Here is a 27,628-nt window from a genome sequence, read left to right as displayed (position 1 = left end):
TCACCTTAATGCTAGAGCAAAATAACTTAACCACCAGATAGTAATGTAGAGCCAAACTGCAAAATTCACTCATTTGTTTATCATAGGCTTTTTTTATTATTATTATTTTTTTTTTTTGCTTGCTATTTTAGCAGTTATGGTTGTATGGTTTTGTCTTGGACAAAAACCCTGCGTCTAAAGGGGACAACTGAATCTGAACATTTATTTGATCAAGACCAGTGAAGAAAACAGCAAAAAATAAAAATAATACAATATTTTTAATACTTTAAAAACTAAATATAGCATAAAAATTGTGCCCTTATTGTCGCTTTCATTCTTCTTAACTTTCACTTTTTCAAGATGTCTGCATGGATACAGCTCCAAAGTTCAGTTTTTAGAAATTATTTGCATTTCCTGCTCCTGATTAAACAAATAATCCCACGCAAATTCAGTGAGTTTGACGTCTGCGCTCTGGGGCCAGTTCATAGGTCTTAAAAAACAGCATCTTCTGCAGATTTTCTCTCTTTTTTTCCATTTATTTCCTTTTCTCATAAATGTCTTCTTGACATCTAAACATCCTTTCAGACCTATATTATTGACCTTACTTGTCACACCTTACTTGTCACACTAAGCTAAACCTTATCCAAGATCATGCCATTGTGTTCTAAAGTCACAGCAGCTGTATCATATATTTGTACTATATTTCCAAAGACTGTTTATGGGAATTCGGATATAGGGAGGGTTCTGCAAAAGAGAGGAGACCCAGCTGCATAAACACATCTGTCTGCATGGTGTGGATGGGCCTGGGGAAGGGGGCAGGGTACTGGATCTTTTTAAGGGTTGGGGGTTGGGTCACTATCTTAGAGATTAATCTTTCTGGATTCTTCCTAAGGAAGACTGTATGTGAATGCAATATGCTGGGACTTAATACACATCTTGCGGGGGGTTGCAATAACAAGCATGCAGGGTATGGTCCAAGAGAGAAAAACTTAATTCATTTGAATTGAGTTAAATCAAATATTGATATTTTATGCTGCATGAAAGTCAAAGGAATTAAACTTTCACTGTTTAAAAGTCAGTAATTTTCACAGTTATGAATAAGAGTCTCCATGCTGAAATGATGCTTGCAGTGTAAAAGAGAATCACTGACTGCGAAAGACACTGGGTGGCCACTGCGCCAAGATTAATTCTCATTTTCTCTCTCTCTCTCTCACACACACATACACACACTCTCACTCTCTCTCTCACTCTCTCTCTCTCTCTCTCTCTCTCTCACTCACTCACTCACTCACTCACTCACTCACTCACACACACACACACACACACACACACACACACACAGAGAAAGAGAGAGAACATAATCCAATGGTAATATAATGTATGAAAACCTGGTCTGCCATGATAATGTCTGTCCAGCCACTTAATGTGAATTTAGAATGCCAGATCAGTCTGTTGGAGGTTTTAGGTCAGACAATGGAAGGTTTAATCTGTAAGCCAGATCAAAATGTAAAACCTCCAAAATCTAACATAAGCCAGAAAGGGGAGAGACACGATATATCAATGTCAGATATGTGGGTCAGACAAAACATGATTATTTTTTAGTGATTTACAAGGCCAGTCATGCTAGCCCATCAGAGCACAACAAAGCAGTCTTTGTTTACAGGGTGTTGTGATTTGTTTTTCAGGGGCGTGTTAAACAAAAATGGCACCAGGAGCTTCCTGTCTGAAAGCCTAGGAGAGCAAAATCAAGCTCACAATGTCAGACATAATGTAAGAAATATCTTTAACAACATCAGAACCATATACAGCTGACTGATAACTATTAGTCTATTCAGACTGAAAAGATTTCTTTAAAACATAGTTCAAACTGCGAATGAAGCAAACATAGTTCAGAAAAACAGAGAAACTTTTCTGTGCTTAAGCTAAAATCTGCTGTTTGTGTCCTGTCTATAACAATTCAGAGACTCAATTCTTACCTTCCATTTTAAGCACACATCTTGAACTATGCATTTTATCAAAATAGATCTGCCACAACCATTTCCTACAATTCTTACGAGGGCACAGGATGGGGGAGGGTTGGAGAAAGGCAGCTTTTCTTTTAGTAACAGCTTTTTTTGGGGGGGTGGGTGGTGGGGGGCTGGTAGTGGTCAGGTGCTAGCGAACAAAAAGATTGGATGGAGGCCACTAGAAGAAAACAGAAACGGAAACGTCCTTTCATTCTCCCTGGTGTTTATTTCCTTCTCAGGCAGGGTGAAACAACTTGCCTGTCACTGGCCACTCCAGAAGAAATGTCTGAGGCAGCCAAAAGTGCCCAAAGGAGGACTGTACAGAATGTGAGTGGCCTGCTAATCTCCGTAAAGACTGGCCCATTGGGCAGAGTGTGGGAAAGAGCTTGTAGGTGCCATAATGTCACTACAGGCTGATCAGGATGGCCACATTCAAATAATATCAGTTTATTTGTGGAACATTTTTTAAAACCGAATACTGGATGGATTGCAGAAAATGTTTTTCTCAGTATCTTCACTGTCAAACAGCACAGCCACTGAACCATTGATTCCTTTCCATTCAAAACAGACTTTAAATAGAAGTTATTTTTTTTAGAATAAGGGAAAGAGACTAGAGTTACCAAAAGTGGAATTTTTTTTAAAACAATTAAAAGAGTGGATGTCTAAAAACCATGAAATATTCAAGCTATGACTCTTGTTGGTTTTGCACTTACATTTATTTTGTAGTCCTCTATTCATTTTTTGTACTGTTTAAGTACTAAATCAAAGCTGGAAATATTTTTGCTTAGCTGTAAAAGCTAATAAAACTAATGTATAAACAAGTCAGTGATAACATTTAAAGCCTCCTCTTTGTTTTTATTCAACATAACTCATAATATGCATGCTACTGATATACAGGCTGTTTTAACATTATTTACGGTAATTCTAAACTGAAAATAAGACTCATACCTTTGTCATATTGGTGGGCTAATTTCAGTGGCAAAATATCCTGAAAATAAATCTCTTTCTCAGGCTTTGGCATCAGCACTGCTGATACCTGCCAACATATTTCATGAAGCAGAAGGATATGAAACCAGCTTAAAATAGCTCCAAAGTAACCCATGTACAGTATATAAAATCCCTTCATCCATATCTGATCAGCCAAAGGAATAAACACATCATCACATGCAAACATTTTTGACCCGTCATGGCTCAATCAGAGGAACGGAGCAGAAGGAAAAGGTTTTTCACAACAGCCAATTTTACCAGTGCATAAAATGTATGAGTCGGAAGCAGAGCTCCACAAACAATTTTCTGTATTCTTTTGCCAGTGTGATTTGGCAGTAAAGCTTTCTGCCCTTAGAGACACTGAGAGTGACAGCTGTGCTAAGGAAATGAGGCATATGCTAATACAAAGTCAGTGTGTTGTCTAGTGAAAGGAAGGCATTTGGGGTCGTGTTAGCTGCTGTGCTTGCTTAAGAAAAGTCTCTCATTTGGAGCCCATTAGCTGCATGAGTGTCCTGCTGTTGGAGCGAGAGTGCTGAGTGTGCCATGAGAAAGCCTTAAACAGTTATTACAGCAGCACAAACCTTACCCTCAGCACCAACGCCAGCACTAATAGTCACTGCCCAATCCACCAGGAGCAATACTTAGCAGAAACAAAATACAGTATATTATGGCTGGTAAAATCTTCATGATTATTTAGGTTAGTATTATGGTCATGTGATTATTTAACATAATTACGGAATGACTTTGGAGGCATCATTAAACCTAAATTTGGTTTAAAAACAAAAGCAAATAAAAATTTACTGATTAATATATTATATATTTTGGTAAACTATATTTCAGCATATACCTCTCAGTAACTTAGTCCAAGGAAATTAAAGGTTGGCCCTCCCTCTGTCATTATACACTTTAGAAACACTTGACAAAACACAAGCATGACTGCAAAATGGAATGCAGCAAATTTATGGTTTTACCTCAGTTATCTTGCTTTCATAATTGTTGGAAGTTAAAATATCTACTCATTGATTTTTCTGTAACTAACTCCTTCTGATCAGGGTCATGTTGGTCTGGAGCATGCAGAGAATCACTGGGCCTAAGGAAGGTAAATAAACTGGACAGGGAACCAGTCCATCACAGGGCATCACTCACTTATCCCATCACTCACATACAATTTCACACTGCCAGTCCATCTACTAACGTGTGTTTTTGGGCTGTGGAAGGAAATTGGAGCACCCAGAGGAAACCCATGCAAACAGGAGGAAGATACATCAAACTCCTCACAGACAGCGACCCAAGGCAAGGATCAAACCCAGGACCTGAGACGCTGGAGCTGGCAGTGACACCTGTTGTGCCATTGTGCTGCCCCAAAATTGTAATTGAAAATAATTTTCAACATCGTTCAATTACTCAGTCCTACATTATATGTCCAAAAATGTTTGTAGGCACAGAGTCTAACTACAGAATTAAAGTTTTTTAAGGTGCCTCCATGTCATCCAATGTCACTGACCTGACCTCACTAAGGTAAGTTTATCCTCAATTCTTGCTTTTCAGACTGTGATAACCATATTTACACTGTGTTGGTCTCTCCTGTCTATCTAATGTGTTCTAGCTGTCCTTCTCTATCCATATCTCTTCTTTATCTTTCCCCCGCTTTTTTGTTTCATTCATGTATTCTCTGCAGCTCCAATCATATTTTCTTTCACGTGTGTGAGAGCTTCTCTCTCTCTATCTCTCTCTCTTTCTCACACACACACACACACACACACACACACACACACACACACACACACACACACACACACACCAACTCTACTCTACTTTCCATCTCTTTCTCTTTGTGTCATCATCTATATCTCCCCCTCTACCCCTGGGATTCGCCTGTTTTCCCTGGACTCTCACTCTACAGCTGCAATACACACACACACACAGTAGTCATGGAAACACTTTCTAGAAGCACAGACATTATTAGCTCTCAGTGTGGGTGTCTAGTGGGAACATTGCTCTCTCATGTTTGTCCTTATACACTAGACACTACATACACATTACAAACACAGTTTCACAGCTTTTCTGACACCCATGCAGATGAATCAAATCACTGACACTAATAAACCCCAGGTATCACCATTTATTACATAACACTGAATATTCAATACTGAACACGGCTTTGTTTGGCTCCTCAGTTAGAGGAAAGTGCAGTTCTCCTGGCAAAAAGTAAGACAAGCAAAAAGAACCACATCCAGTGACACAGGATTGAACAGGCAGAGCACAGTAATACAAAAATACTTTGTAGTTCAGATGAAATATTCTGCATTTTAAATCATTTACAAGTGCATTCTTCCTTATATTAAGTCTTGATAACAGGACACCACTCCTCTCATACACAATGACAAACTGCTGTTGGGCAAAACCTTGTATCTTCATCTTGCCTGGTTTCATGTTTGTTTTTTATTTATTATTATTGTATTCATTTGTAAACAGCATCTCTGCTTTACAATATGTGGTAAATTGAGTGATAGCAATGTTAGATAGAAATGACCATTTTAGAGATTTTAGCATTACTCTTTACCCTGAACTGATTACGGACCTGAACCTCATATGGGGTTTAAAAGACTTTAGCTCCTTTCACATATGAACTCCAGAGAAATCAGGTCTGGAGGTGTTCCAGAGTTTTCCTTTCACACATGTAGTGCACAGCAGGAATTTTCTGTGCATTTTCGCAGCAGCAATCCTTTAGGCATGGACCGATGCCTTTGCAACATGTGTAGGAGATACTCCGAGACATTAGCGGCTCTGTTCATACGTGCTCACTCAAACTACACAGAGTCTTTACTAGGGGACTTATCCGGGACAAATGTTGCAGGTGTTTGCATTCATACAGATAGCTCTTTATGGTAAAGTCAAGAAAATGTCTGGGAATATGGGAAAGGTGCTCTTGTCTGAGTAGATTAGAGGAGCCTCAATATTTTCCAACAGTCTGATTATTCGTTCATTCATTCATTATCTGTAACCACTTATCCAGTTCAGGGTTGCGGTGAGTCTGTACCTGAACTGGATCACCCTGAATCACTAGGCGCAAGGCAAGAACACACCCTGGAGTGGGCACAGTCTGATTATATACGTATCATATTAGATTTTATGAAGGCTGTTATATATGTATAAACACTAGCCTCTGATTGAATTATTAATATTCATAAAAATCCTGATTGTTCACTTTTATTTGGAGGTGTTTTGTCCATTGACTTTTCAATCATGTCTGCACCTAACATTTCTGTACTGCAGACGCAATAAAGGTAAAGGCCTTGAGGAAATACTGATTAAACACAAACTCACTATCAAGCATTTGACAGTTATCAGTAAAATATTAGCATTTCATCATATTAGCATATCTTTTTTTTTTTTTGCATATTTCCCTTCTCTAACCTGAGGGCCAGTATACAGGCCAGCAACAGTAGATCCCCTTGCTGTTACTCGAAATATACCTAGTCCATTCATTTGATACTGCAAATGTGATATTAACAACCAGACAATACTAATAAATGATGCATGATTTGTGATGTCTTTATGAAACCTTATACATGACCACAAGTACAAAAATAATATAATTATGAGCTCTTAAATTGTTACAGCTAAAAACTTTGGTCCTTTCTAAATTACTCAAGAAATGTTTGCTGCCCCACTTCCAGATATTAATATTCCATACTGTCTCTAGATCACACACATTCCAGGGTATACACATAATCAAGAAATCTTCATTTGCAGATTAACAATCATACCTAGCAAACATTGTAGTCAGTTATCTTGTCTGTATTTCTTTAAAGTTCTATCTTGCAGGATTGCAGAAAATAATAAACACTTTGATATTAAACAGATAAAACATTACCGTTTAGTAATACAGTCACTTGAAAGAAATGTTTAAAGGAGACAGTCTGTGCTGCCATTTGCTTCAGATAACAGCAGTGAACGGATTGACTTTAGTGACCAAAATGTATTCATTTTCTGTAAGTTTTGAGCACCATGGCTCTTTGACATCATCAGCAAGTGTGTTGATTCAACCCTTAACCTCAGCAGTGAGTTTTTGAGGTTTCTTAAAGGCTGCCGTTATATCATTGTACTCTAAAATAAGGCTTACTTTGAACTGACCCGAATCATGTGTACATCATTTCCACATGAATGAAATATAGAATATCACCACAGTTTGGTATTTTAGTTCATGCAGGAAGGATGTGCTGAAACCAGAGCAGAGATTGTCTTCTCTCTCAGAAATGAAAGCTTCTGGGTGGAAACAGTTGGGCTGGACCAACTTGTTATTAAGATTCCCATTTTCTCTGTACCTTTTAACCATCAAGGTTTATCTGGAATCTTTTTTTAGTCATTTTCCTTCACTTCATCTCCTTTATGGAAGTGGATTATCTCATATATGTTGTCCTCAGAAGTAAATAACGTATTTAAAAGGGAATGTCTATGATTGTGGGGAAAGGCTGTTCTCTGGTCTCTGTATATTTGAGGGGTAAAATATGAGTACATAGCTGAAGTTTATCTTGTTTTAGTGAAGTTTTCTTCACTATTTGAATAACCACAGAAACTCATTTGTAACTTGATTTGTTTAGTTTTTTAGCACTTTCAGTCTGTGTTTTAGGTTCACACGTAAAGGAAGCAGTTAACCGAATTTAGAGAGTGCCTATTACAGCAAAATACGTCAATATTACCCACCTATGGAGCAGGAATACAGTAATATCCTCATCTCAGTTCATGCTTTTCAATTTCTGAGGGCTCTTTGTTGACTAAAAACACAGAGAAAGAAAGCCTACCAGACAGAGAGAGTTTTTTTTACCCATCAAGCATGCAAACAGACAGGCGAGCTAGCATATGGTGAGGTAATATCCTCAGAATTTTATAAAAAGTAATTTTTTATTTAAATTTCGCCTTTAATAGCCATTTTCACTGGACTTGAAATAAATTAAGGCAGACTTTTGTACTCTCCTGGAATTGATGTACACATTTGACACAAATAAATTCAAGGCAAAACCTTATACACTTCAGTGTCCACTGCATCTTTCCAGCATGTATGTAATAGTCCTTTTGCCACTTCACAAAAAGGTTACATCATCCTGTGACTGCACCCAACGCCAGTGAGCGTCATACTCCAAGTGCACTTTGCCATTCATTTTACAGTTCTCCGGCTCCACCTTGCCATTTTTGTACTGTTTGCCTTTAGGGCTGAGGTTCTTCCCTAGCCTCTCAGCCAGCTGGGCCTTGGGAGAGTCCTTCTCTGCAGTTTGCTTTGCTGCACTATCCATGGCTCCACTATTACACTTGTTGGTATCAGGATGATTAGAGTCATGCTTGACCACAGGAGAACATCTCCCAGCCTCAGGGGTCATTTTGGCTGGTGCTGTTGAGGGAATCTCTTTAGGGGTGTCCGGTTTGATCTTTACATTTTTGACCATTTCTGAGCTGAGTTGTGTAGAGCAGACAACAGACTCTGCCCCACTGGAAGGACAGTACTCATCTAGGTCATCCGCCAGGGTATCCAAGTAACTGCCGATGGAGATGTTGTCCAGCTTGTCATGGGGGTCTTGCAGGCTGCTCCAGCTGCCCCTCCAGGAGCTGTCTGGTCCCTCGCCCAGGCTGTACTGGCTGCTGGTCAGGCTGCTGCAGTGACTGTTCAATGGGATGCGCTCTTCTAACAGCCACTTGACCGCCTCAATGCCCTCATGCAGAGCAAGCAGTTGCTGCAGGATCCGCACATCCACTGCCCTCAGGTGAGCCTAAGAAATGAGACACACCCACACACATTAACGGAAAGTGAAGAAGCTGGAGAGAATCCCTGCTCAAATCCAGGGGAAAAAAATAGCAAATATTCCAACACTAGTTTTTATCATATACGCTTAGCATAGAGAGGCACTTTACACGTTTACAGTTACTAGCTGTAGCCTCATTGTTAACACACAGTTTAAAAGCCCCCTTCACCCCTTTAACACAGAACAACCCTCAAAAGCTACCACTTTGCACAGTATATAATGTGTGCCAACAAGGCAAATATATTCTTATTTACCATTTTATTTATTTATTTTTTTATTTGAAGCTAAAGTCTGATTTTTTTTATGGAAAAATATCTAATAACACATATATTGAACAACAACCCTATTGTTAATAGCAATGAAGATACTACCTACTGAACCCATGAACAGAAGCAGTGGCATATGACAGTCAGAAATCCACCTGAAGTGATTGAGTAAGAGATAAATCGGCTAAAAGGGAAGAGGAAATTAAATGCACTGCTCTTAATCTACTGTAACAAGGCTGATTGGGCAGTGTGTATGCAGCAGTTGTGCTGAATCTCACTGAGAGTTCTGGAGTGGTGCTGACTGCTGACGAAAACCAGCCATTACAGTAAGTGCGTCTGAGATTAATGGAGCTCTCTGACATCATTAATTCTCTGTAGAAGCCTTGCCAACTCACTGCTCTCTTCTGCCCACAGTCTTCTTCACACTGGCCAGGAGCTAACACTGAACACTAAGCATCACACATGGCAGAGTCAGTGACACTGTTTCTATAATAAAGCTAAGACCAGCATTCAGAGTCATTTAAGCTAATGAACTGCTGAAATAATTTATTTTGAGGAAGATCTATTTTGGGGGTAAAATATATACACAATTTTTCTCTAAGTTGCTCTAATGTAACACATTTCAGTTTTTCCATCCGGAAATGTCCCAATGTCGAAACAAATGTAATGTTAATTTATATACTGATGAGGTTTTATTCCAACAGCATCATTACACACACCTGGGTGACATTTTCATTTACAGCCATTCTAAGATGTGGTATTTTGGCTCCTGGGCTCCCCCTCCCTAATTCAATTCTACAGCACTGTCTGAAGTTAAGGGGGAAGATACATAGTGCAGTTTCTGCAATGTTAAACCCAGAGTAGCCATGACAGAGGCTCTGTTCTCCCTATTACAGTGGTGTGGAGCATAACTATGACTTTAAAGCTTTAATTTTATGGTAATATGTCTACCTTAAAATACTGATATACTACTGTACATTTAAATCCAAATTTAAAATAGATATAAATAAAGAACATATTGAAATATGAATTAAATTAATATTTGTGGTAAAAAGATTGCGAGAACAAGCTAGCGCTACAAGCTTAAATAGTTTGAGTCTAGCATCATTGTACTCCAAATAATTTCTTAATTTATGAGATATATTATGATGACATTTTTCTGCAATAGGGCAATTCAATTTGTCTGTAAAGTTTTATGGGAATAATATAAGTATCAGTTAAATTGTAAAGTTAGACTGTCTTGGTACTTACTATGGATTTAACTCAAAATAATTACACAGTACTTTGAATTTAATACCTCACAGATTCCAAGTTTAACCTCTCCTGTGTCTTACCAACATAATACTCAGAATAATACTTGATAGCACACTTCCCTAGAACTTGCTGGCTCTAAAACAAAGCATAACTAAATTTGTAATTGAAGCTTTATTCTTTTTATAATAATAACATTAAATTAATTAATGAGCCAAAATCATTAGAACTTGGTCTACAAGTGATTTTAATCAACACATCACTTTATTTCATGTCATTAAACCATTTTCATTTGCTACTGGCAGGAAAACTGTTCAATAGAAAAATTTACATAATAAAAACTGCAAATCGTAGAAACAACTCATGCTCAAGTATATGTGTAAACTTGAATAAACCACAGTAAATAAGTGCCTTTAAAGGCTTTTTGTATTTCATAGAAATATGTAATGAAGTTTTGTATTACTGTAATACACTCATCTATCCACTGTAAAGGCAGCTAAATGGACAGAGTGCTCTTAAGGTGCATAATACACAGCCTCATACAACTCTTTTAACCCCTGGGGAGGAAATCAATAGAGTCAAAATGGAGAATATTGATTCTTAGATTGTCCTGCTGACAATGTGTGAATCAATACAGCAACCTTCATTCACATGTCTCTACATCACAAAGTCTAGAGCTCTTCTGAGTTTATGATGTGAATAGCAGTAAAGTAGTAATACAGTACATATAAATGAGATTGAAGTGATGAAAATGTTTGCTATAGCAGTGTAGAATATATGGGCGGCACGGTGGCGCAGCAGGTAGTCACATAGCTCCAGGGACCTGGAGGTTGTGGGTTCGATTCCCGCTCTGGGTGACTGTCTGTGAGGAGTTGGTGTGTTCTCCCCGTGTCTGCGTGGGTTTCCTCTGGGTGCTCCGGTTTCCTCCCACAGTCCAAAAACACACGTTGCAGGTGGATTGGTGACTCAAAAGTGTCCGTAGGTGTGTGTGTGTGTGTGTCTGTGTTGCCCTGTGAAGGACTGGCACCCCCTCTAGGGTGTATTCCCGCCTTGCGCCCAAAGATTCCAGGTAGGCTCTGGACCCACCGCGAATGAATGAATGAAAGTGTAGAATATATTGTACTATATATTTATATAAAATTATGCTTTATAATAATCTGATCACTGCAGGAAATCCGATGTTCACTTTGTTTAAGTGCATTTCAGTAATAAGATAACAGGAAGATTCTGGGTGTACGTGAGTCAGGTAGTAATCACACATCAGCTTTACAGTCCACCAACAAACTCACAAAAGATGGAGGATGCGATGTAAAATTATTGTTACTTTTTTGTGTGGCATACTTTTTTTTTTTTAACATTGAGTCATTTATTGGTAAATATGGATCTGGGTTTTTTTTATGATTCTTTGTGTGTAATGCTGCCCTGAGCTTCCTTTGTTTTACTGCAAAAAGGAGACCAATTTTTTTTTTTCAAGACCTATTTTTTTTTGTCATTTGTAGTATGGAGGGTAGAGAGTGAGTGGTTTGGTGTAATTTTGCAGGTGTGGTGTTTGTGGTTTCCAGTACAGATTTATAACATATCCAGGTACATTTACACACATGCGCAGATTAAGAAATACCAAAGTAATTTGAGTAACGGTATCCATCCATCCATCCATTATCTGTAACCGCTTATCCAGTTTAGGGTCGCGGAGGGTCCAGAGCCTACCTGGAATCATCGGGCGCAAGGCGGGAATACACCCTGGAGGGGACGCCAGTCCTTCACAGGGCAACACAGACACACACACATTCACTCACACCTACGGACACTTTCGAGTCGCCAATTCACCTGCTAACGGTATCCATGCACTGAAAAAAAAAAAAATAAATAAATAAATAAAAAAAATTAAGGAGCTAAATTCAACATGCCTTAATCAAATAATAATATCGGTTTTAATATGATCTAAGAATTTGTAGTATGCTGTTTGTGACCACTTGAATACTCAGATATTGCTGTAGTCCTATAATGACCACATAATTGTTATGCATGAATACACACTTGAAATAGCACCAGCAAATATTTGATTATTTTCATTAAACATATCAGGGTTGAATCTCACTCGTGACAAGGGGGCCTGAGGTAAGAGGGAGTAGTGGCACGATGCTCATGGCATGCAATAAAACCTTTTTTGTTTTACTGGTATGTTTGTTAATGTATTGTAATATTACTACAAACATCATTACTGCAATAAATATTAAGATATAATCAATTGAGCAGAACCATCTAACACACAGAAATGATCTTCCCACTCACTGAACCACTCTGATGGTGTCAGTGTTAAGCTGCCATTCTCTGCTTCCTGCAGCTTTTCCTCAGAAAGCTTCTGAGCTCCAGCAGCTTCCACCTCCCACTGATCTCCAAGCTGCTGAAGCCTATCTGCACTCTCAGTCACCAGTCACCAGTCATCTTCGTCAAAGACATGACTGCTTTGTTCAAGGTGCAGTTAGCTTGAAATGTAGGAAAATCTGATCTGCTTCATCTGATCTGACCTGCTCCTGCACTGGAACAGTGATGCAATCAATCTACTTAATTCATTCTTTATAAAATCTATTTTACAGTACATCATTTTCAACTAAATCTTTATTCACATCAACACAGTGATTGCCAAAAGTAAGTTTAACTTTTTAAAGACAAAATTGTGTTGATTTATTGAGGGTATTTAATTAATGAATTAAACTGTATTATGCAATAGGTCAAATTATATCAACTAATGACACTTGGTTATATCAACTAAGATTTATTTAGATCAATCAGGATACATTAATTTAGTATTGTTTAAGATAATCAATGAATTGAATAAGCATTAGTAGTAGTAGTAGTAGTAATATTAAATGAATAATATTTAGGAATATTATCGTTAATTAATGACGCTGTAAGACATTATGTAACCATTTAATATTGCTTAATAGTATTGCTACTATTGTGTGTCAGGACTCTAGCGAAATGCATGACTTTTACACTACATATCACTGCTATCTGAACAAAAGTTTCTATATCCATTTTCTGTTGTTTTCATATTGTGACCAATAGAAATGCTCCTGAAATTCTCAGAATGATTTTACATTAACTTACATTTTCACAGGTAGAAAGGTTTTTTCCCCCCTCCTATGAGTTACTGTTTTGGAGATTTAAGGATTTTGTTTAGACAGTGACTACAGTCTGTTATTTGCTGACAGCACACCCCCACTGAAAATCTGAATAGTAGTATTCTGTTTACACCAAAAAACTCATAAACAAACCAGCAGTGAAGACTCTGATTGAGGCAGAAAAGCACACTGTTGTGACCAAATTGCGTTATTTACTGCAGTTGTCAGCCTCAATAATTACTGTAAAAAAGAAGATAGTCAGAAACAGAGAAAGAGATCTGTAAAAAAAAAAAGAGAAATCATGAGAAATTTTGTGAGTGGGTCGGTCGGTCGGTCGGTGACAGACCAAAATAATGTTACAGTAAATAGAAGGAAACTATCCAATGGGTGTAAAATGCAGTCTGAGAAACTGTAGCGCAAACCATGACTGAATGTGCTCTGCATTTACAGTGGGTTTCATGGCTTGAATTAACTCATGACATGTTCCACATTCATAAAAATACCTACTGACAATTTTACAATCCTATAAAATCCCCCCATGACGCTAAAAATTCCAGTAAAAGGGGAATTTCACAGCTAGACATCTGCTTTCTAATCGATGGCACTGTGGAATGGATTGCAGCATGTCTGCACTGGCAATGTCCAACTGTTTCTGAACATGATTAAGCAAAGTTTCATAACTAACTTTTTTTGTGCTATATTGTTTATTCTAACACACACACACACACACACACACATACACCTCCAAGGTTTCAGGTCATATACAGTACTATTCAAAGTTATAGATAACTCTTCATTAAGGTATATCTCAATCAAAAAGGCCAAGATACTAAAAATATTTATTTCACAGCAGCCCTTTTCCTTTATAATTTCTTTACAATCTGTTCAGGAGACTTGCTTTCTGTTTTGTCTCCTGGGATATTTTTTCACACTTCCAATGTTCAGTCTTAGAAGTAGATGGCATTTTTTCTTCTCACATTAAGTGGTGTTGAGGTCTAGATTCTTGGCCATTGTTCTGAGAATGTCCACATTTCATTTCACTACCTCCTGAAATAACTCTGAAAATGAATATGGACATTTAATGGAGGACTAAGAAACTATATGCATTATCCTTCAAACCAGAATCTACACTGCCACTTGTTCATTAGTGTGTGGACCCACTTTTGTCTCAGTTCATTTTTATGTATCTCCATTATCATCATCCTGTACACTGTAGCCTGGCTTCCAGCTCACTCTCGCAACTGGCAGAGTCCCTCAGAGCTGTGTATGTGTGTGTGCTGTGTATATATTACGTTATGGGGACCAAGAATATATTAACACTCACATTTTTGGGACTTGTCGTCCAAATGGGGATACAAAAAAATGTGGTTTTGATTTTAGTTAGGGTTAGGCTAGCCGTAGTTGTGGTTAAAATTAAGGTAAGTCTCCAAGAAATGATGGATGTCTATTTAATATATGTGGCTAAATTTGAATTATTTGACCAAACTTAATGGTTATGCGACTAAAGCTAGTTTGAAATGAGCCAAGAAACCATGAGAGAGACAGAGTGCAGCTGTAGATTTGTTGCTGTGAGGTAGGTTCAGATAGTTGGACTGTGCTGTGCTCTGAGGTTTTGGGCTGGGTTCAGGCTGTCTCTATGCTCCAAGCTGAGGATTATGGAGTCCCTCTTAAATCCACTTTTCTCCCTGTCTCAGCACCAGTGTAGCTCAGCTCCCTTTCCCCACCTCCCTCTCATGGCAAAAACGCATGTAAGTAATATACTGAGATATTCTGTAATTCCACTCAGTATTCCATATACTTCTTGGCCTAAATCTTTTAGAAACACTGTGTGCTTCTTGGTGTTTATTCCAGTTAGGAAGGGTTTATATAAACAGTCACCACTGAAACAAAACCTCACATCTCATGATAATTTTACAAGAGAAACAAAACTGCTCTTTGTATTAAAGTTCATGCAACTAGACTATTGTTTGTCATTCTGGACCATTTTTAACTATAAAAGGTATTTAAAAAAAAAAAGAAAGGAAAAGTCATTATGCAGTTGATCTCTTTGTGCACTGTATTCTGTACTGTATATCCTTCCTGTCATTCTTTGCAGTCACGTTCCAGTCAGGAGTGAAGGCCGCTCTTTATTTTCACAGCCAAGCAGACCCCATTTTCCCCTTAACGTCTCCAGCTCTAATCCCTGGAATTCTCATTTTCCCTGCTGGAGTGTTTGGCTCTGTTAAACATCATATCTCGCTATAGACATAAAGACATAAGCCTGTGTGTGTGTGTAAGTGATGTCACTATACATATTCCAATTCTCTTACTACTGTAATTTAAGAAAATCTTACATTTCAGAAGGCTCTATGGAAGGAAAAGCTGGAAATACTAGCAGTTCCACTTTTGTTCTAGGACATTACACCAAACAGAAAAGATTCCATTAAGGCTAATGAATTCTCTGTTTCAGTCAGTTGTAGGAAACAGAAAACAGCAAAAACAACTCAGTACCATGGACCTTTACTGAAGATCTTAAGTAGGGCTGGGCAATTAATCAAAAAATTAATCAAAATCTACATTTAGAACTTCTAATCTACGTAATATTGTCTACATAAGGCTGTAGTCACGTGATTCTGTTCCTGTCTGCCACATCGAAGCAACCTCACCGCCAAGGCTGACCAAGTGACTCAAGCAGCTCGTACCAAAGGAAAACACTGCGTTTGCGATTTTGACGTGTTTTGCTTTGACTTTAATTAAGACGACACTGAACAAAAAGAAGTCGAATGTAAAGACTGAGACAAAACTGTTTCAGCGACCAAAGCACAATCACACACCAAATATAAACAGTGCACAGAAAACAAGAGAGGAACAAGCTCCCAGCAACATTAGAAAAAATATCCCATATTTAATACTGGAGCATATTTACAGTAAAAAAGCCTCAACACTGATTTGTGAGGGTCAGAAATACAAAAAGAAAATAATTGTCCATTAATCATAATTGTGGTAAAATGTACAATTAATTATTGATTTGCGCTCATATCGCCCCAGCACTAATCTTAAGTTTTTTCATTTTAATTTTTTTCTCTATATTATGGGAACAGGAGCAATTCACATCATTAGAAAGCGTAATAAAGAAAGGACTAATATAAATGGTCCAAAATGAGGTAAAATATATATATCCTATATATACATTTTACAATTTATATATAAATATATACATAATTTTTTTTCATTCTCTTTCTTGGGGAAAATGTTCATTTTGTAGATGCAAGTGTTGTCTTTTACAAGCTTCAGATATGAGTTTAATCAAGAACATCCAGAAAATGTTTATGTGAATAGCCATTAATTTGGTCTAATATCTAATATGGCCACTAACTGAAACAAGCATTGTGGAAATGGGTGAATGGATGAGTAAGTACACAGAACAAAGACTTAATTTCAACAAGTTCATTATTATAAAATAATAAGCACTAATAAAATTCCTCTACCTCTTATGAACAGTGGTTCTCCAATTGTTTGAATTGGCTACAAAGTAGAAGCAGTTCATAAAAGTTTAAACAGGTTTTTGTTGTAACTGCAAACTCTTTCAGTGAAGCAACAGAACTTTTACTACAATGTGGGATTACACTACATGGCATTTAGTGACTCACCAAGTTTAAATGAATGTCACTTTGCCAAATTATTACAGAGAACTCAGGCAAAAAGCCCATAGCTTCCAAATAAATCCAAGCTTGAGCACAACATAGTCCTGCCACAGTCGATCCACTGTAAAACTGACAAAACCTCATCCTCAGCAGAACTCACCACACACACGTTCTTTCTCCCTCACTCACACACACGCACATCTTTAATTATATAACTCTGATAGACAGCCCCCTTCCAATGATACTGCGCCATGTCGCTCTGTCCTTCTTTACACGTCCTCCTCCGGACAACTTATCACACCACTGTCTCTCACTCGTTTCTTTTTAGTTGCTGTTTTTCTTCCTCAACCAATCTCTCTGTTTCTCAGTCTCCCCTTTTCTCTTCTCTTCTCACACTCCCTCTGCCTATATCTAGTGCTTCTCCCACACTCTCAAATTTAGACTGAGAGTCCTCTCCTCCATCTGTCAGCACACCATCCCCTGTGTTTTCCATCTGTGCTATAGTAAAAGACAGAGAGAGAGAGAGGGCGAGCAAGATACGCAATGTCATTGAGGACTTTTTCCTCAGGTGACAGGTGATTAGAGCAGTGGCCTGCTGCTGTTCATTACTTACAAGAGAGCTTTAGGTTTTGAACTTCTTTAAACTGCAGGCTTATTATTCTTTTATTAGTCTTAGATAATATTGCTTATGAAACACACTTATAAAAGGCTTTTATTATACATGTGTTTTCCGTTTTGCTGTTCTTTAAGTATTTACTACATGGCCTAAAATCATACATTAAACACCGGAACATTTTGTGCAGCTTTCTTCCACAATTTCAATAATTTCTTCATTATTCCATTGTCTCTCGGTTCCACACCAAATGCTGGAGGCTTTATACTCCTACAAAGCTTGGCATTAGGCATAGTGATGTTAGGTTTATTTGCATTTAATAGTGAAGGGACATCAAGGGACACTTAAAGTAAATAGATTAACTAGTATTATGTGCAAAAGACACAGCAGAGATTAGGTGGACAATGGTGTAATAGTCCTTTAAGAGTTAGTATCTAATAACCAGCCATTGTAATGTGGTATTGAGCACCTTGACTTTGATCACTTCCAGTCATTCTTGGGCCTTTCCTGTCTCTCTTTTTCTGCAGATGTGACGAAGTAGTGACGGTGAACACACTGCGGCCACACACTGCCGCAGTGGCGGGTCACGCAGCCACACAGAGAGAGGTCAGAACACTGACAGCCACACACCCACACACACCAGTGGACAGTGGGAGGTCAGAAACAGATTTAGAGCCAGACAGGACTACTGAGGTAAATAATAACCAAACATCTCTTATGAAAATAAAGTGCACAAGTCCTCCTAATCAGGATCAGTGCTGTTTACCTCAAAAGTTTAAAAAATGTCAAATTTTCAAAATTTCTGTCCTTGCTCCCAAAGCTGATAATCAACTAAAACATCTAATTAGTTACAGACAATGAGTGAATGAAGTTGGATTCAGCAAGTGTTTTGTTATACTCTGATGAAGTATTTTATAATACAGAAAACACAAATGTCCAGAATATGAATCTGCAAGAATGGCATTAGTTTAAAGGCAAAAAAACAGTACTTTACAGGAAAATATCAGACAAAATCTGACAGCATATTTGCGATTGTATAATATGCAAATAGTAACTGAAAACATTTGCACCGGCGTTATAAGACTAATAAAGCTAACAGGCACTGTATAAATGTCATGCCGTAATCATCACACTTATCTATTTGGGTTTGTGGTTTATATAACTGTATGACATACTGCCATCTTTAAAAACTGCCATCAATGTGTTGCTCATCTAAAAGAATAGTATCAGCCTTAAAAGTATTTTGAATTTTGACTGTACTTATTTCTGTACAATTTGGGACTGAAGACAGGCAGGGGTTGGTTGGACTGCATATTTTTATTGATATTTATAGCTTATATATTGTCGGAATCATGCAAGCAAATCATTTGAGGTAAAAATAATGTCATCTTAGGCCAGTGTATGTTTTTGTTTTTAGCGATGTTAGCCTTGTAAATCCAGTGTAAAAAACAAAAGCCTCTAAAGTTAATGAGTTGAGCTTATTCAGTTTAGGGTTGCGGTGGGTCCGGAGCCTACCCGGAATCATTGGGCACAAGTCAGGAACACGTCCTGGAAGGGGTGCCAGTTCTTCAGAGGGTAACACATACACACCATCGGAGGAAACCGGACCACCCGGAGCAAACCCACGCGGCCATAGGGAGAACTCATCAAACTCCTCACAGACAGTCACCCGGAGTGGGACTCACAACCCACAACCTCTAGGTCCCTGGAGCTTTGTGACTGCAACACTACCTGCTGCAACATATGTATTAATATTCATATCCAGCTAAGTTTTGGAAAATGCAATAAAAAGAGAAATCTGTGATGTGATCTTTCTCTTGAACCTTCACTTAACTCACTTAAATTATTTACCTTTACTTAAATCACTGTGTTACATCACCTTTCCTTTTAATTACACTTTTTAATAATTTAATCATAAGCCCAATATCAACCCAAATTTTATCCCACTGGATGGTAAATATAACTGTTAAGGCTTACACTGCTGTGGGTTTGAAGCCCTAAGGGTGTATCCACCTGGGAAATGGCATCAACATGGACCCTCTTTAAAGGTGTTGCCTTCGGGGACATTTGTTTTTAAGTTCGGCATCACCACACTCATCGGTTAGGTTCTATCAGTGGGATGTCACAGGCCTATGTGACCTTTAGTATGAGCTCCACCTGACCTTGATGATAAGGGTTTTCCCACTGACCATAATAACCATGACAAAGTGGCTATGTCCCTTTAGGAGCTGAACACAATTTTTTGACAAAGTCAAGCCTCTGGGCACCAGCTTCATATTTATGTATGCGAGGTGTAGTCTGACTTGGCCTACAGGCGTCGTGTCTCTGGCTTGGACTCCATTTCTGAGTGTGGGACAGTCTTGCATTGACTCCTATGTAGCACTCCTGGATCGTTGTTATTGTCCTGTTTGTCACCTGACAAATGTAGTGTAATTTTTGCCTCCTTAGTTGGTCACATAGAGGGCGTTTGCTATTCTGAGATACCTAACTTATGATTCTGAGAAATAAGGTTAAGTAAGTAACCTGTTTTAACCCTATTATGTAGCTTTTGGATGCAGTAAGGTATCAGGCTCTTATTAACACCACCAGGTTTATACATGAATTATTTGTTACTTCATTTTTTTAAATTAAGTGTAATTCCTCTTTAAGATTTCTAATAACGCATGAAGCAGTGGCCGTCCGAATCTTCAAATGCTCTGATCAATAATGATTGACAAAACAAAAGGCTAACTGGGGATTTATTTATGATGACTTTTGATTTCCTTGACATCACTCTCATTCAATCAAGCTACATATAATGACTATGTCTATGGCTCATTTCCTTAATGGATCTGTCAAGAACCCTCAGATGCAGTGCTGTTTCCCAGTGGAATTGAGTGGAATGTGTGTCACTGGATTGTGTGCACAATGTCAAAGGAAAAAAGCAGTACATCTGATCTTATCACATTTCTGCAGTTATTATTGTTTGTCATTCAGAAAAATGACATGGCTGGGTATTTAAAATACCTCAAGATGTGACATGTCCAGCTTATAGTGTTGACTCGTCATTGAAGCCTGTGTTTTGTAGCAACTTTTACATCTACAGGATTTGTCAAGACTCTTCCAGAGCAACTTACATTTCTAGAATTTCTCTTTACAAAACCAGACACTTCCTTAAAGGAATCATGTCAGATGAATCAATATGTCTGAGTAATAATGACAGGTATTACATAATCCTAATCCTGCTTAAATAAACAGGTCCTAAGTCAAAATTGCATTTTTATTACTCTACAAACACTAGGCTTGAATTTTTAGAAGTTCCTAGGGTTTATGCATTTGTAAATGTGGTCAGACTTGTCTGTGGAATCTGGTCTGGAACAAGTGAAACCAGAAAAAAAAACAGTAAAAAATAACGATACAGGACTATAGTCTCCCAAACACACAAAAATACATCAGCATGTAGACCCTGGACTGATCTAAATGTACTGACTGGTGTGGAATATACACTGTATGGTCATAAATTTGAAGACATCTCTTCTCATTAGTGAATTCTACAACCTAATGTTTCGTTGCTGACACTGGCTTTCATCTGTACATTTTTTTTATAACCTCTACAGGAAAGCATTCCCATTTGACTCCCTGGAGCAATTGGGCACAATGCTAAGTTTAACATGCCCAAACCCAAACATGAGCAAGAAAGTTCTGCAGCCACTGAACTGACAAAGAGCTTTTTATTTTAAATACAGCCCAATTCTTCAGTCCCAAGTCACAGTGCACTGCTCAGAATTACAATTCTCACCTGTTTTGACAGAAGCATTTCATGCAAATAAAAGGGGAGGCAAGTTTCTTATTTCCTAAATAAGAAAAATTAAAGGAAATGTTTAAACATTTTAATAATATTCTATGTATGAGCCACAACAAAATGTTATACTGAAATAAAAAAATGTTCTAATACAAATACCTCTGTCACCCACAGGCCCTTAGAGTAATTCAAACTGCATGCCACCCCACCCCCCAAACAGCACCCCTGCCTGTCTTCTCTTGAATGATGGAAATCCATCCTATAAATTTGTGATGACTTTGTGTGGTGATCCAGGACTAATCCTCATCAATGCCTGACCTCACTAATGTTCATGTGGCATAATGCCATCAAATCCTCAAAGTAATGTTCCAATATACACTTAGGCTTTCCCAGATGAGTAGATAATGCATCAAAGGGGAAGAATCTCCCCCCTTAATACCCTTGGACTGTACATTGTACATAAAATATCATATACTCTTATTGTCCATAAACAGTGCATAAATAGACAGCGAAACAAACTTGCTGTGTTTTGGTGTAATTCTGGAGTAAGTTTTGAATTACAAATTCAATTACATTGAATTACAAATGTGTACTGTTGCTGTTGGACTACAAATAACTCTTATCTCCTTAATGGTAATTTTTCATTCCTTCTTTTTCTGTATCCACTTTATCCTGTGTCTGTCACAGGGTACTACACACTCACAACAGTGTGAAGAGGAAACCCATGCAGACACTGGGAGAACACACCAAACTCCTCACAGACAGTGACATGAGGTTGGGATTGAACCCACAACTCCAGGACTGAGAGCTGTGTGGCAGTGACCATACCTGCACCATTCTGGTCATTTTTCATAAGGAAAAAACAACATCTTAACGGTTCGTGGAATTTTAGAACGTTTCTATAGTCCCATGCATCAACAAACACAATCAACAAACATACTGGATTTCTAAAATGACAATGTAAAAAGCCAAAATGCCAGAAATGGTGTTACACGGTTCTGTTACAACACTTACATTACACCACATGCACAATTAAATGGACACTTGAACTTAACCTATGCATATACACAGCGTACATACATCAATATCTGGAAAAAACATAGACACTGCAGTGGAAACTGTGCTGAAATATCTCTGGTTGCATGGCAACCTGTCAGCATGGTAATGATTCAGTGGTGGCTCAAGTCTTTCCCACAGCTTCCTACCAAACACACCAACAAACAAGTGCAGAAAACTATGTGCTTGAAGACTAGACAAATTCCACTTAAATCCTATTTTACTGTCATTCCTACTCATCACAGCCATATGCTGAAAGAAGAAAGAGATACTGTTCCTCTGGAACAGGGTGTTGCATGTACACTAAAACTGCCGAGGATACCAGCTCTCTGCTCACATTTCCACCCTGATGGAAAATTACCCTTTTATAGGAATTGTTCTGGTCTTCCCAGTTGCCAAAAATGTCTTACATTGAGATCTTACATAACTTTCATTGACATGAACATTCAATAATGTTTGGACCAATAAAAATAAAATGTTCCAAACCTGCTTAAAAGGACATCACTTTCCATTACTTCCACTGTGAGTGACAAATGGTTTTCCTTGTGTAAAGTTAGAATTTTGGGGATATAAGATTTGGTTCCTACACAGGCATGAAGTAATGAGCAAACATGTAACCCCCCCCCCCCCTCTATTTTATACAGTATCAGTGGCGCTCTTTTGGTGAATTAAAGTTAATGGTTTTCTGATGCTGAATGGTTTATGCTTGTATATACATTCATTCATTCATTATCCAGTTTAGGATCGCGGTGGGTCCAGAGCCTACCTGGAATCATGGGGCGCAAGGCGGGAATACACCCTGGAGGGGGCGCCAGTCCTTCACAGGGCAACACAAACACTCACACATTCACTCTATACTTGAATATCAGTAATAAATTTCACTATTACTTGGCCTACTATCTCCCTTATGTTTACTAATGCAAAATATAACTGCTGGTGTAGCACAGCATGCAACTACACTGCCTTCAACATTACCAGGTTTGATTCCCATCTCAGACAGGATAACTGCACTGGACCAGTAGAGGCACCTAACACTACATTCACCTACCTCTGTCAAACAACTAAACAATATATGTCAGCCTGGATAAGATTGTCTGTATAAGCCATCACTATAAATGCAATTGACTTGCATGCAAATAAACCCCAAAAACCTCCTAGTCCAGTGGCAGCTGGCCGAACAGTTCATGTATCTGGTTGCTCATTTCACCATCATACATCACTCTCAGGCAAAGAAAGGGTTAAAGCTACATGCCCCGCCAATAGAGTGAATTCAGTCTCTGGTGTAGACTGTTCTACGAATTACTTATGTGCTGTTTTAATAAGCCTTACCATCTCCACTCTCAGTCTCCTGATCTTTTCATCGAGCCCCTTCTTTTCTGTCTGGCCGCTCTCTGGGCAGCTGGGCTTGGGGTGTCCATGCAGCCCTACGTCCTGCCGCATCCACTTCAGCAGCCCCTCAGGGGTCTTCCTCCCCACCTTCAACTCTAGGTCTTTTAAATCCGGGACATTTTCACTGCTACCAACTTCATCCATCACAGAGTGCCGTCAAACAGCCTGCAATGATGAGAATGTGTTAATACGAGCCTTTCTCTGGCTGTGGAGGGTCACCCAGTGCTTTCAAAGCAGTTCTTGCAGATCACTAAACTCTGAGGATGTCCACGCCATTGGTGGTGAATGTGGCAAAATGATGTCAAATGAACGAATGCAAAAACGTCAAGCCTACGTCTAGCCTTGTTCAGACTGATGCTCTTTTCCAGCTGTCCATGGACGTTTGCAGTAAAGCATCATGTATCCGTCAGTGCTGCGTCCAGGCTGTACTGGTTCTCAGTTCTCAGAGCTCATCCTCCACAGTTCGGTGTACACTCCGCTTAATAACGCGGTGTTTCCTCTTCAGCTCAAAACGACAGGGCGCAAATTCCACCTGCGTGACAGGCAGCCCACAAAAATAACGCCTCATTTTTTTCCCGCACCCGTTTTCCGACAAAGCCACGCCCCGCGCACTCTGATTGGCTAGTACTCCAACACTCAGGAATGAAAATTTCGTAGTTTTAGACGAATTCTGAGGTTGAGATCAGAGGGGATGGACAACTAGCCAATCAGAGCGCAGGAGGGCGGGGCTTGTCAGAAAAACGGTGTGAAAAAACAAGAGGCCACAAGTTGTCTACCGTAATATCGGAAGTAGTAGAGAATATACACGCATTACCGTAAACACCACCTAAAAACATAAAATGATTGTTTACAATTTTATTAAAAATAAACAGATGATCCTGATCACAGGTGCCAGATGTCCCGAACATTTAATAGTTTTAAATGGTACCACATATTTGTTCATGAAAATGTTGGTGAACACTACCTGATGCCACATACACGAGATATTATATGGCAAAACACATGACATGTATGATTATGAGAACACAACGGACCTCGCTTTCACTGGGTATAGTTTATAGAGAAAGGGAGGCATAAAATACATAACAAAGACTTTTCCAGCTATAACCCTATATTGTCTTTCCCAGTTGACTTTAATTATTTAATACATGTACACAGTGCTTTCTTTATCTGCTGGAACATCTGACGACAGGTCTGCTCCCTGCAGCATCATGTCAGATAAATCTGGAGGTATGACATATCTGGCAATTAGCCTAATATACACGCTTAAAATACATGTGCTACAAAGAGTTATTTTGAGCAATGCCATAGAAGAGAACTATTAATAAGTGTGAAGAACCTTTTTGTAACAGTCCTTCACTGATTTGAAAAAATGGATTCTCCAAAATGGATCTTCTCACAATGGTTCATGGTTCAAATGTAAGACTCTTTCTAGTAGAGTCTCGATTGCTTAACTGGTTACTTATTTCTTAAAAAGCAACTGCGTTCGGTCTGCTGCTTCCAAAAAAGACTCCTTTCATTTATTACTAAAATTAAAACATAAAACACACAATATATGCCTGAGGGACATGGAGAGGGAGAGGAAACTGGGCTACTGGAAGCTCTGTCACTTCACAGCTACCAAAAGCCAAGAAAAAATGATATCATCAAACAGCTATAAGCCACACTGCGAAGATCAACTCTCTGTTAAAGTCATCATGAGGGGTATAAAACAACAGGGGGGATAATCACTCACTCAATGACTTTGACATAAGTTTTCAGTAGTTTTATGATAATGTAAAATCAGTTTCTTCCACAAGAGAACAATAGATTGTATCAGTCTTTAATGCATTTGTGTTTCTGAGATATGGAGTTGTTCAAGGTTAAATAGTATTAGTTTTCAATAATATCAAAAATATTAAATTGTCTTATTAATGTGTACTTCATCTGATCCTTATGCACATAATTTGCTGTGAACATCTTGTATTAATGGAACTGCAAGCCTCCTACTATAAACTGCAACAAAAAGGTCCCTTACAGTTTTGTTTTCTTGCCTTGGAACTTTGACATCTAGTGGCGAATAGCGGAAATGGAAAATAGACTTCTTTCAGTTGACAATTCAGAAGGCTGTTGAACAGAATGGTATTATTTTGTAATGCAATCTGTAAAGTAACTCCTGTATATTAGGCAATTATATCCTCAGGAAATGACACCATAGCAATATTTCACATGCATTTTTAGTATATAATCTTCCTCATGCCACAGTCTAGTAAAACATTGCCTTATCTGCATACACATCATTTCACACGGACTCCATGACGGAGGAATATTATGATAGTGTCTCCCTCTCAAAAAATACAAACAAACAAAAAAATTAAAAAATGCGGGGTTCAATAGGTTTTCAATATGATGAGAAAAACATGCACAAAACCTGTTAATATCCTTCTAGGATATTTCACATCAGTGGATTTAATGCAATGGATCTTAATGCAATGGAAGTTTTGGCAGCACAAGCCAATATATTTGTACCATTACTGTGGGCAGTTATGCTCCCTTAATGATATTAAAGACCCATTAAATGTTCCAGAACCAAATTTCTCTAAATACTCTACATTCAATGACCAGATAATGTATAGTCTTTAAAAGCAACTTGTAATCAAGCAGAAAAAAATGTGTGAAAGGCGTTTAAACAGTGGTTTGTGCTTATTTAAGAACATTTCATATTATGAATCTAAATCATTAGGATTTTTTTATTATTTTGAAAACAATATCCTGACACTTCTGGATTTTATTTTATTTATTTATTTATTTTTGCAAACTTTCTATTTTTAAGCTAAAATATCAAAATGCATGAGTATGCATACACAAACAAATACATAATAAAAATACTACTAAGGAAAAGAGTATTCAGATTACACATGGATAGCAATGATACCTATTGCTAAGGGGTTAGTTGATGGTTATGGCACTGAAGTGGATGCGGCAGGACATAGGGCTGCAGGGACACTCCAAGCTCAGCTTATGAAGTAGACAGTAAGGATTCCATTTTTGCATTGTGATTCCCTTTTCCTCTTATCAAACCATATTCAGTTCCTAAAGTTTAGTTTCCTACTAATGGATTCAGAACTTTAGAAGAGATCAGTAGAGGTCATGAGTTTTTCTAGGCCATGGGGTCTTAATATAATCGTTATATTCATGTGTCCTCACTTGGCATGTCCCAGTATCAATTGCAGAGTAGCCACCCCATATCACAGTGCTCCCTCATGTAAACTTCACTGTGTATATGGTGTTCTTAGACCTGTTCATGCAGTATACCACAATGTAATCTTCTCAAATTATAATCTTTAATAATGACCCCACATGCAATTTATATTCATTAAGCTTAATAGTTAAACTATATTTGCTTATTTTGTAAGAAATTATATTAAATAATAAAGACATTATTTCTGAATCTGAATAAATGATTCCCTTCATTGTATGAACCATGCTTGTAATATGTTTTGACCTCTGAAAAAAAAAAAAAAACAATGTTAAAGCAGGTGTGTCATTAAAGGAATACACACATGCATCACAATTCACACACCTCCTTTCTATACTCAAAAGGTTCCCAATTTCTAAAATGACAGTCATAGCAGACACCTACTTCAAGTGACAAGAAAACACTTGCCAAACCACATTATTCTTCACTAATCCCCTCCCTATCTACACTCCTCTAAACCTGTATTTCCTGTCCCGCTTACGACACAACATTTCGAGCACATGTCCATGGTGTTAA

General features: G+C 38.2%; 1 protein-coding gene across 1 annotated transcript; it reads right to left on the bottom strand.

Annotated features, from left to right (window-relative positions):
• Positions 1–5,086: 5,086 nt before the first annotated feature.
• Positions 5,087–24,367, bottom strand: lurap1 (leucine rich adaptor protein 1). The gene is made up of 2 exons (XM_066665685.1): positions 23,815–24,367; positions 5,087–8,737 (listed from the first exon to the last, which is right to left on the bottom strand). Exons 1-2 carry the CDS (start codon positions 24,016–24,018, stop codon positions 8,057–8,059), a joined length of 885 nt encoding a protein of 294 aa, XP_066521782.1. The 5' UTR covers positions 24,019–24,367; the 3' UTR covers positions 5,087–8,056.
• Between the last annotated feature and the right edge of the window lie 3,261 nt (positions 24,368–27,628).

This window comes from Hoplias malabaricus, chromosome 3 (assembly GCF_029633855.1).
Source record: "Hoplias malabaricus isolate fHopMal1 chromosome 3, fHopMal1.hap1, whole genome shotgun sequence".
In the NCBI taxonomy this organism is placed as follows: Eukaryota; Metazoa; Chordata; class Actinopteri; order Characiformes; family Erythrinidae; genus Hoplias; species Hoplias malabaricus.
The sequence above is the reverse complement of the archived record's forward strand: the minus strand, read 5'-3'. Positions and strand labels throughout refer to the sequence as shown.